General features: G+C 37.6%; 1 protein-coding gene across 2 annotated transcripts in view; it reads right to left on the reverse strand.

Annotated features, from left to right (window-relative positions):
* Positions 1 to 12,252, reverse strand: part of RPAP2 (RNA polymerase II associated protein 2) — a 70,479-nt gene that overhangs the window by 47,823 nt on the left and 10,404 nt on the right. For both annotated transcript variants that reach the window (XM_019531107.1, XM_019531108.1), the window contains exons 7-10: positions 10,807 to 10,842; positions 8,885 to 9,824; positions 5,979 to 6,073; positions 2,173 to 2,253 (exon numbers count right to left, since the gene is read on the reverse strand). In XM_019531107.1, coding sequence (XP_019386652.1) covers positions 2,173 to 2,253; positions 5,979 to 6,073; positions 8,885 to 9,824; positions 10,807 to 10,842 — 1,152 coding nt within the window. The remainder of the gene's footprint in view (positions 1 to 2,172; positions 2,254 to 5,978; positions 6,074 to 8,884; positions 9,825 to 10,806; positions 10,843 to 12,252) is intronic.

The raw sequence follows: 12,252 nt of genomic DNA on the forward strand, positions 1-12,252 counted from the left end.
AGATCCCTACAATAAAATTTCAAATACCAAAAATAAGTGATCCCCAAAATATAATTAAATAAAACCAACTGCCAGGCAAACTGACATATTCAAGCCGCATCAAACTTGCCACGAGTAGACTTCAACTTACCCCTTCACAAGAGATGCTGCAAAAAAGGTTCAATATTAAAATAAAATGACAAGCAGTATTTAAACCACTTAACAAGAAAGCATTGAAACTAAACAGAACCATATCTGAGAACTGCATTGCTGTTAGGGTGCTGCAAAATATACTTGGGGGAGCATATTTAATGATAACAGGCTCACTGGAATTATCTACCAGTAAGGCTTAACAAATAATAATGAAGATGGTAACATATTTGTGTAAAAGTCCTAATCAGCTAGAGCTGAATCAGTCTCAATTCGTTTTCAGCTATTTTTTTTTAAGTAGTCTATTTTGGTGCCTAGACACTTCTACAATGGGTCCTTCCCAAATGCCTGATGTGGCCACATTCTTGTTTGAATGGCTAGTAAAGCTTAACACAAAATTCTGCTTAAGGGCTCCCATTTTTGCTTTTCATACAGTTAACTATCTGGCTAGAAGTACCACTGGCTAGAATCCATGATGTATAATCTTTACCAGTTTCAACATTCTAGAGATTTCAAACAGACTAAGGAGACTTTAATGCTTGTCTATAAATCTAGATAATTCAAAAAGTATGTAAATATATTCATACAGGCACAAAGTTAATAAAAAAATTGTTTAAAAATAGGGTTTTATTTTAAAAATTTTATTCCTCCAACAAAATCATATACCCTCTTCCTTCACATACAAAAGAGTCCATATTTAGGGAACTGTACTACTAACTGTACTACTTAGCTCTATTTCTTACATGATCTTTGAAAATGTCAAATAAAACAGAGTTTAAGCTGAACTGGCCTTATACTTACCAAAGCAATAATCCCTTTGGCCAAATGAATTAACATGAGAAAAACTCTTTTAAAACCTTTTTTTGGCAGTTCAGTTCAGCACAACAAATGAACAACAATTTAAAAATGTCTGGAAACAGTGCTAAGCTACATATACTGCATTTTACTGAGTAAAATACACCACCCAAATATAACAAGCAACTTACTTTGGGAGCACCCAAAGAAGGAAACTCCCCCTCCCCCCACCTTGGAGTTTATGGGTAAGTACCAGAGGTCTGCGGGTTCTGGGGCTGGGGACTGTATGCTGGGACTTGACCTAGTATGCTGGCACCAGGCCATGCAGCACAGCCTGATCCAGGACTCACCGGGTGGCATGCCAAATCTGGGTCCACACACTAACTAGTCACTTGTTTGGCCAGACCCAGAGTCTCTTACTTCAGCATCCCAGAGCTGCAGTAATTAATGCTGCCACTGCTCCACCAACCCCCCCAAATTTCTGGGGCTGTGAGGAGACCCTTTTTTTGTATAAATGCACACCCCAATTTTCCCCAGCTCATTGTGGTGTGAAATGTGCACGTAATATGCAAGAAAATATGGTAACTAGTAACTGCCATTACTTCTTGCTGGCACACATGGTGTAGGGACTATGTTGAGGCAGTAAAGAACTGGTGACACATACAATGATTGTTATTATCACCTTATCTCCTATTTGTTGTTAGTGTTGCTGCCTTTTGTCAATGCTTCAGGCTGCTAAGCTCAATGGGACCAAGGAGAAAGACTTCAGACTACAAACCTCTTTGTGATGAATTATATGGATCTTTGCTCTATTTCCTGTCTTTTCCCCTTCAGTCAGGAGCAGGAAGGGCCAAACTTGATTTTCTCAGTTTCTTAGGGAGCTGATGGTAACCAGAATTAATCACATTAAACACCACTTAGCTTAGCTACAGCAGGCACTGAGGAAGGGAAAGTGACAGGTCTCAGAAGTCCACATTTGATAGGAGGTGACAGCATGGCAGTGTCTTTAAAGAACTCATTGCCATTCTCTAGAGTCCACTGGCCTACTTTTTAAAAAATATAAATGCTCCTGATGACCCACACAGTCAGAAAAGCAGGTGATGGGGCTGTCTTGTCAGTCCACTGGGAATTACCTACATTGACCTACTGCAGGAATTCGGCAAATCTTCAGTGGGCCCCTCTGTGCTTTATTTGTGGATACAGTAACTGTGACTTAACCAGGAAAAATCCCTAGAAACCAACACTTACCTAAAAGTTGAGACAAGACTTTTTAATTCTGTGTAAACTTCACTTAGTGTAATCTGAAGAGGGCCCAGCACTGCAGGCAATCTAAAGGAAAAGGATATTTGTTGTAAGATCTTCCTATCTAACAACAAGCATTTTCTCCTGAATAGGGCCTCATTCAAAGCTTACTTAAGTCAAGATAGGGACTTTCATTGTTTTCTCTGTCCTTTAGATCAGGCCTGTAAATTTACCTTTCAGATTCACCCATTAGAGGAGTTATTTAGTACTTAACAACCCAAGTGAAAGTTAGTGTAAATACAAAGAATATAATATACCTGCTGTTTAGCAACTACATTCTACAAATTAAGTTCAAATTTCCATTACAGCAAGACATTTTTACAAAAGCAATTCTGTTTACAACATGGAGGACTGGAATCTAAAGGGTCATAACTATTTCAAATATTAGTCTAGATTTAGACAGTGAAATAATTTAACTAGAAGAGATTTGATTCAATAATGTAATAAAAAAGCTAACACTTTAATACTAATAATTTAATATACAAGAAAAAGATGTATCATATTGAGGAGGTATCTGCTCAAAAGAGAAATGGCATTTGTACTTCTCATAAAATTAAAACTTTAGCACCCACCTTATAATCTTATCATGATTTAGTGGGTAAGCAAGTAGTATCTGTTTTCATAGAGTTATTTAGGTTCAGAAGAGGAAGACAGATAGCTACGCAACTGAATTATCTGGGTGCAGAGAACAGTCTTAATAATTTAATATCACATGATGAAAAACAGGAAGAAGAAAAAAGGCATAGACAATCAATATTTATGCTGGTAGTTGGAAGTCAAACTGGTACTAGTGCAATAAATCAATCTGAAAACAAACAACAGTGAGATATGCAGGTGAGCCACTTTGTGCACAGAGTTTGGTACAACATTATTATACCTAGGTTGGTAATTAAGATATTGGTATAATGGTCAGGTTCCCAAGAATCTGGTATCACTGTATGTTAGAACTATAGTATTTTAGCTAGGGACAAAGCTTGCATGTCAGTTTTATTGTTCTTTTAGGAGATTAACATTCTCTTGCATCAAAGCATTCCTCAGTTCTTTTTTTTAAACCATTCAGCATCTCAAAAATCTCTACTTCTGAGTAAAGTATTCCTGTCAAGAACTACCCAGCCAAAAAACCTTATTCATGATAATAACTGTATTTATAAGGCAACTTGGAGAAAGAGAAAGCAGCATTAAAGCAAGATTCTGATATGTGTTTATATTACAACATAATGTGGCATGAATGATATAAGAGCCATAGACTTCTGCTATCTATTGCGCATCTTGCAATTTTTTACAAACCAGAAGTAGCCTGCTTTTTTTAAAGGGAGTTGAACATCCAAACTACCATTGCCTCCAGTGAAATATGTGGTTGTACAAGGGTTATTCTGTTTTCTTAGAGAAGTGATGATCAAATGGCCATTTATTCAGGTTCCTAAATACAGATTTAGAAGTTAAATTTGAGGCATCAAAGTTACAGCTTTGAATGAGAAATTGTGAAATGCATTTCTTCAAGTTTTTCAAAAAAATTCATCTTCCCTGAAAAAGGGTCATTATACTGGCCCAGGAAATAGCTAACCCAATGAGTTCAATCTTGTGTCTTTAACAGTCACCAGCAGCAGATGATTCAGGCACATGTGCAGGAAACCTTATAGTATTGCCATTTAAGTCTTATTTTAACCTCAAAAAGATAGTGGCTTATACCCGGAGAATGATTTTTTCTCTTATCTCTTACGGAAGTTTAGCATCAAATGAACATCCTGGCTATCCACATAAATGTCTAATGTCTCTTTGCATCTTGCTGCTACTTCTATGATACCACATAGCAGTGTCCCTCATGGTCCATATACATTGTGTTGGAAGTATCAGTTTTTCATTAAAACTGGATAGTGTCCACCCCACATCTGGAGTTAAAATATAGGAAGAGCAGAAACTCCTGAACTATGCTGTCTTTACCACTTCTTTTGCATAGTTTTATCATGTCATTTTTCATTTATCACTTTTCTAGGGAGAATTATCACACTTTCAGGTCTCTTCTTACGACAGAAATTGCACTCATCTTCATCTTCCTTGACAGCACCCACTCCACTGCTATAATGTGCTTTTTGAGGTGGGAAAACCAATCTTGTACACAGCATTCCAGATAAGGTACAATCTATTCAAGGGCTCTGTGGTATTTTCTGTATTATTCTCTATTCCGTTTCGGGGGGGGGGGGGGGGTTTCCTACTATGGCTGTTCATTGAGCAGACAAGTCTTTTAGGAGATATCCACGCTACTGTCAATGCTCCACTCTACGGCAAACTTTATAAATTTGTCAGGGACAAAAATTGTTAAAAAATTAAGGAAAAAAGGAGGTATTTCATCCCTTCTCTCCCTTCCCCTCTCCCATACAAAAGGCATAAAAAACAGTTCAACTAAAATTAACTGGGAGCTTCAGTATAAATAAGTGCACAAAAAAAACTTAGGAAAAAAGCATGGATTGATAATCCAGTACTATTATTTCCGACTGTTCTTGGTAGCAGGTATTTTAGAATGTCTATAGTTCACACTTTGCAGGATCACTGGTTAATATTTATCAGTTTTTGCTACAATGCAGTTTGATTACATGTTTATACCCCATCAATACTGACACAGAGTGAAAAGAAATATTACTATACCTTCTTCATATATTTTTAATAAGGACCCTCAGCTACAGTCATTAAATGAATATTATTATTCCTTGTCTGTATTACCTAGGAATTGTTAGATAATTGCAAGAGAGAGTTTTTAAATGGTCTTAAACCTTGCTAGTCTAACCCTTTTAAGTGTCATGTTATACAGAGCCTTGACTGTTGTACTCTTTCTTCTTTCAGATGCAATGCATTTATGTAGATTGAGCAGGGACTGATGCTTGGAAACAGTTTTAAGAATCAAGCAGGCTTTAATATAGTTTGGCTGCTTACAGCTAGTACAGGAAGGAAAAAGTATTTAAAAAATAAAAATAAAGTGAGCCCCATCCACACAAGCCATTCATATTAGAAACTGTTTTAGCACGAGTTTGCTTGAACTACTTAACAGTTTTTAAAGCACTGCTTGCTCAATTGTTGATTTGATGACAACAATATTTGGCGTGCTGTGCAAGACAAAGACACTATGCCTACCTCAAACAGCTTTAAGTTCTACAAAACTTTGACTGATCTTTAAGTGTTGGGGCACTAAAATTAATAGAAATATTTTACATTTTCAGATTTATAAGAAACTGTTTTAAAGAAAATAAAAGAAGTTAACTAGTTTTCAAAGTAAAACAATTCCTGATTTAAGCACCGTGTGCCTTTAAAATAATAAACATTACATCCCACAACATACATAAAAAACTCCAATACAATGCCAATCACACTGCCACATTTGTGTCCTCCTCCAACCAGTGGAGCAGCAGCACACCCAACTGAAAATGTAACAATTACGAGCTATCCTGTCTTAAGAAAGCGGGAAGTTCCTTTTAGAGTGTGTCCTACCAACTGGCCCTTCTCTTTTAACTGAAAGGGTTATCAGGTTGACTGTCTTTATTCACAACCCGTGCAACTATATCGGACACAAATATCTCAAAAAATAACTTGATTCTATTTAAGGACAAGTTTTTAACCTACATATTAAGTTCCATACAGAAACAACTAGTCCGGACAGATCACAGAACACTTTCAGAATGTGCTTGTTATATCAAGTGCTGATTAATGAAGTCCAGAACATATCTGCTCTATTTCAGCTCACTCATAAGAAAAATACTTACACTTTTCTTAGCCTTTCAAGTACAATCCGCTTTCGAATCTGCATTTGCGCATTAGAATCTATTAGTGGGAAGGTGGGATCATCCTCCTGGTTATGCTGTATTATAAATATAGGAAAGAATGCAAACATATATGGGCTTTAGTATCTTTAAGTCAATACACCAAAATAACACCATGAATGAATACTAATGCACTTTCCTGTAGTTAACATTTACTGTTTTTGAACAAAGGCTAAAATGCAGTAAGTGCTTGGTTACTTCAAACTAAAGAGCACTCCTTAAGCTGAAAAGGGTCAAATTTTACAACAGTGGTTCAGCTGGGGTGCCATGAGACCCTTTTAAAGGGTGCCACAGTGCAGGTGCCATCAGTGCCATGTGAAACTGCCCCATAGCCTGATATGGAGCCAGACTGGGAAGCAGCTGCAGTAGAAGCAGTTTAAATTTTGCTTGTAGTGCATTTATCAGCATAATCTAATGCAGGTTGGAGTACTTGCTCTTGCTGCAGCTCTTCCTGGTCCAGTCCTGCACACTCTTCCTAGAAACAGGCATGTGGAATAGTTTCACCTGGTGATGTGGTATTACTGTAACAGTCTGGAGATGCATCTGTGTGTTTTCTATATTTTTCCAGACTACTGCTGTGTCACTTCCATTGCCATATGGAATTGCCCTGTTTTTGAAGGAGCCTGAGTTTCCAGGAAGAGCATGTGGGGGTGGCCTAGAAAGGGCTGTGGCAAGGGTGGGCACTTCTGCCTGCATTAGGTTATCAGATAAACCTATACACAGGCAAGAGCATCCACTCCTATTGCAGGTGTTTCCTGATTTGGTTTTGCACAAGGTGCTCAGGGGCAGTTTGATCTGGCTGCACCAGCAGCAACCCATCTGAGAACCACTGAGGTAAGCTGAGGCAGTAAAACACTGGCTGTCAAAATGGGTGCTGTTAAATTCAGAAGTTATGGAGGGGTGCCTTGAAACTGAAAAAGTTGAGAACCATTGCTTTAAGATAATGATCCAGCTTCAACGTTCTGGAAATTTCAGTGGGCTCCTGAACACCAAAGAATTAAACAGGCTTTCAGTACAATTTGCCTAAAAATCCATTTTTTATTTTCTTCAGAAATAAAACTGTATTTGGTGCATTGTTAAGACTAATGATATCTTTCCTGAGAACCCCAAGTGAAAATATCCAAGCCTGACTAACCTCGCACTTTAAAACAGGCTGAGGTACCTCTGTTTTATAAAAAGGAACATTTACAATGTTATTCCTTTCGTATCAATAATTTCCTGAAACTAAAATCATACACCAATACAAAGTATCTATCCTGTTCTAATTCACCAGAATACTGTCTCAAATCAGGAGGAAACCAAGAATTGGGCATGTTCAGCAGATGTAGCACACTTGGGAAGACAAAACTTTATTTGGCTTTGCACATTTTGGAGCCTTTAAACTTTCCTATCAGCACATGGAGATAAGAAGAGATGTAAAGCTGTGTGAAGTAGCACTGTAATTTGTCTTTGCAGTGTTAGAGTGCAGCAGTTGACAAAGCAACACAACTCTTTTGGAGGAATTTAACAAAAAGTATATCAAAAACCTATTTTAACTTTTAAGCAAGCGAGGGTGGGAAATGGATGCTTTCCCAACATCAGATGATCCCTTTACACTTTCCACCATCAAAAGTACTCCATACATTTTAAAATTAGTTGCCTCCAACAGAACCTTACTTACCAGCCCTAAAATTCTGATTCCTAACGGGAAGGGAACGAAAAGTTTTATAGAAGCCTTCTTACATAATAATTTTAGGAGGGAAAAAAAGCCCTTTCCTTTCTCTGGATTCCTGGCAGCTTTTCTAGTCAACAACCTCCCTTTCTCTCAGTCCTGGTTCTCTGTGGGCCACACCTCACCATACTTATGCTGTGGAAAATTTGTCACCCGAATAATTACAATGTCTCCATATGGGCCATACAGATGGGAACCATCACTAAGGTACTCCAAGAAGAGAGACAATAGTTAACCGTTCTTTCCTTTTAGGCACCTGCACAAAGACCAGGTAGTACTAACCTAGATCTTAATATTCTTAGTTCGGTTTAGTTTAGTGGTTCTTTCTTTGTGCTTCATACCACATTCAGGCTGCTCAAACCACCAATTAATTTACGACACAATCACCTGGCAGGAAGCTGATTAAACTGAATGGGCAGGTATACACGAGATATTTATTGTGGAGCTCCCTAATTAGCTCTGCAGTAAAGGTCTCCACATGTGGCCCTAATAGGTCACAGGAAAATAAGAAACTCTGACGCAGGACAGTACTTGTAAATACAAGCATTTACAAGTGTTATCCTGCCGCAGAGTTTTTCTATGTGTAGCAGTCCATGTGTAGACGCTGACCCAGCTGGCTGGGGCATGAGGGTACTTCAGTGGGAGGGCTGCCTGCCAGCTAGCCCCACACTGGAATACCCTAGTGCCCCAGCCAGCCCCTCCACAGCACAATGAGCCAGGTTGGAGCAGCCCCAGGCTGGCAGGCTGAGCTTCCGGGCTCCTTGCCAGCCAGGGCTGTTCTGACCAGATCAACATACTGCAGTCCCAGGTACACATTCAAATGGAGCATCTTGGGAGCAATAAACTGGCTCAATAAACACTGAAGTTTATTCTTCTGTATTAATTGCGCAGGTAGATGCATTGGATAATCACAGGAATTCATTTAAAATTTTTAAAAGCCATACAAATTGAGACATAGTTTCAGATACAAGCAACCTTATAATTATTCTTCAACATTTCTCCTGGAGGAATATCTAGAAACTATCTAGGTTAGCACCCTACTGTGTTAGGTGCTGTACATACTTATGGTTCCCAACAGCTTACCAATATTTTTGGAAGGTAGGATTTTACACAGCCCATTATTTTTTGGTCCACTTACTTTATGGCTGCTAAAATATTCCTCCTCATGAACTTCTGCTGCTGTTTCTTCAGCCAAGATGTACTTTCCTTTATAGAACTCTTTTACTTTTAGTTCTAATAGCTCAGTTTCTTCTTTTAACTTTTTGTAACTAGGCAAAGGTTTAACAACTCCATCCGAACTTGCAAAAGGCACAGTGTTTTTAGATTTCCACATAGTGTTATCATTATTAAGGTCATCAGCTGTCTCTATGTCATCCTCATCAAGTTCTTCTCTCTCACAGGCGACAGCCAACGTGCGTTCTGGTAAGCGTACAGGAACATATTTTGAACCATAGAGAAATGTTAAGGTTTCGCCAGTCCTCCATTCAAGAAAAGTTTGCTTAAGAACTTCTAATAAATTGCCTTTAGCAGCAAGGGAATTAACTGGTGCTCTCAATGTAGGTTTGATATGCTGCTTTGATTTAGTAAGTATTCTTTTAAGTTGTTCTGCCCCCCTTTTGCTCACACCTAGAAACACTACATGTGAACTACTACAGCTATTTTCACAGCTTTCTGAAACATTTCCATTTTCAAGCATAACATTCTTTGAAGAAATATCAGTTAGTTTATTTTGAAACCTAACTGAACAAGTACTCTTTTTTTCCAGGGAATCTAATTTACATGTACTCAGTTGTTCTGTGGCCTCTATCACTCCAGAATCTTCACCTCCAGGCTTGGAATATACTTCCTGATCATGCTTCTTGCTAAGTATATTTTTTTGAGATATCTGTATCCCACTGGGTGTGCCTGATTGATTTCTTGGTAGAACAGAGGAAACAAATTCAAGCTCAGTATCACTGCTGCTGTCACTGTGTATACTAGGGGAGCCAGATTCACACTGGCTTGATAGCATAGGGTTTTCAATGTCTGAGACTCTAATGACTTCATCACGGAGTTTTACTTCTTCCCCAGACTGGCCACTGTGTCAAAAGAAACAGACTATCAGTAACATATGTTAGATATAAATAGGTTTTGATCTGCGTGTACATTAAGAATGAATAAGTTTTGTTTTTAGGATTGGCATATGATTTTACTTAACATTAATAAATAGACCATTAGGATTGTACCTATATAAGATTTGTTTTCCAGAAGTTTTCTGAGACACGGATTTAGTGCTTAGTAATTCAGATTGAAAATATGGATATATAGCTACTACATAAAATACATCTTATTTTACAAATTAAAAAAAAAAAAACCAAAAAAACCCCCAAACAAATCCCAAATTGTTGCAGTTGGAGATAGGAAAGGGACAGAAAAGGAAAACAAAATGTTTGCTTTGAAAATATTTAGAATTAGTAAACAGCATTAAATCTAAGCTACTAAAATTTAAAATTTTCAATTGAACATGGGCAACTTAAGCTAATTTTATTATGGTGTGACTAAAATGTTGTAAGTTAGTTAGTAGCAAAGGGCTGGCAGACTAATTGCTTTTACAAGTGCATGCGAGTTTGCCCCCTACTGGCCAAATATTACAAACCAAAAACAAAAAGGGAAAATCACAATTTACATAACTGCATGCAAGAAGGGAGAGCAAACAAAAGTATTTTATATTAAGGCTTACATCAGCTTTCAACACACATAATTGGTAGCATTTAGTTTATAAAGAATGAATGGCACAAAATATGCAAGTACAAACATTGTTTTTGTGTCAGATTTCAACAGGTTCAATTAAGACTTGCAGGTTATGAGCAGCTGTACGCTAAATCATACAGATCAAATATGCTACTCTAGACTCACAAAGGAAAAAGCTAAATAAGGCAAATATTCCTGTGCATAAGGAGCAATAATGGTACCTTGTATAATGCAGAAAAACAGGAAATCAAAGATTTCCCTTTCACCTGGTTTGCTTTTAATATATGCAGGTGGAAACACTGAGTGTGAGAATAACTGATTCAACTGTACCTTTGCCCTTCCTTTAGCAGCTCTATGTCTGGTGGTCTGCAAAAACAACCCACAAAGATAAAGGCTTTTTAAAAAAAAAGTTTTCAAAGAATGATAATCATGGATATTTTAAACTACTAATTAATTACATACAAACAAAATGGCTCAGGGTTTAACATACTGCCCAACTCTGCAAATACCCACCTGTGTAAATTTATTTCCATGAACAACCCCACTATATCCAAGAAACATGCACACAATTTATACAGTTGTACGTTGCATGACTATACTATTACTGATCTTGAATAGGATTACCACCACAGAAATGATTTGGCACTATTTTTTTTTGAGAACCCCCAGAAATATTAAAAAAAAAAAAAGAAGAAGAAAAGAAAACCAGAACTTAGTTTTTTAACCACCAGTTATTTTAAAATAAAGTATTGCAGGCAGTATAACCTTTATTTATAAATAATTTAAAAACAAAAAAACCTGTTATCCTGCTTTTAGAAATACTAACGGGCAATCTTTCATTAGGTAAGAAACAACATTCAACGGATCTGAAGAATCTCCCATCTAGGTTTCCCCCAACTCTCTATCAAGATTTAAAATGAGCTTGCTTCTTGATTTGTTTATGCACTATCAACAGAGGCATTTATTATTTCTATTGCAGTATCACTGAAACATTTTCAATGAGAGGTTTTATTTTTTACTCTGGAAAGGGTTTCAGAGATATGCTTAATACATTTACATCCAGAACCAATAGTTCTATTATAAACAAATAATGACAGTCCCACACTGGAAGAGCTTACACGCTAGATCAGAGGTTTTCAACATGCAGGCAAAAGACTATAATGGGTAAATTAAAACTACCCGCTGCTCACCATCCCCTGTACAGACACTGACATGTCAAATATCTTGGGTGATGCTTAGTTACGCGAGTTGGTCTGACATTTTATACCATGCTTGACGATCTGTAATGCTGCAGTACGCCTATTATATCAGTGCTCCCAATGCATTTATGATTACATGCGTGCGCGCACACACACACACACACACACACACACACAGAGTAGTGGTAGTTTGTTAATGAAATATCACTATTCGCATTTCACTCAATTATTGACATAAGTCAGATGCACAAATCCCATTCAGACAAGGACACTGGATTCTCCTTTGTATATGTAAGGCGTATTATGTTACATCTGTTGAACAAAGTTACTGTACTGCATATTCATTTTGTTAAGACCCACTGCAATGTCCCACTGATTAAGGGGCTCTCCACAAACAAAACTTTAGGAATACCTGGCCTAGAGAAGTATTAGGTATCTCTGACAGGTACTGAAACACTATATTGTCAAATTCATCCAGCCCCATTGGCCAGATAAAGGGATCTGCAGGCCAGACTAGGATTGACCCCCTGCACAATGTCCACATGCATGCAACATATGTTGGCCCTGGGACATGGTC

The sequence above is a fragment of the Crocodylus porosus genome, unplaced genomic scaffold (genome assembly GCF_001723895.1).
Source record: "Crocodylus porosus isolate Cpor-Errol unplaced genomic scaffold, CroPor_comp1, whole genome shotgun sequence".
NCBI classification, from domain to species: Eukaryota; Metazoa; Chordata; order Crocodylia; family Crocodylidae; genus Crocodylus; species Crocodylus porosus.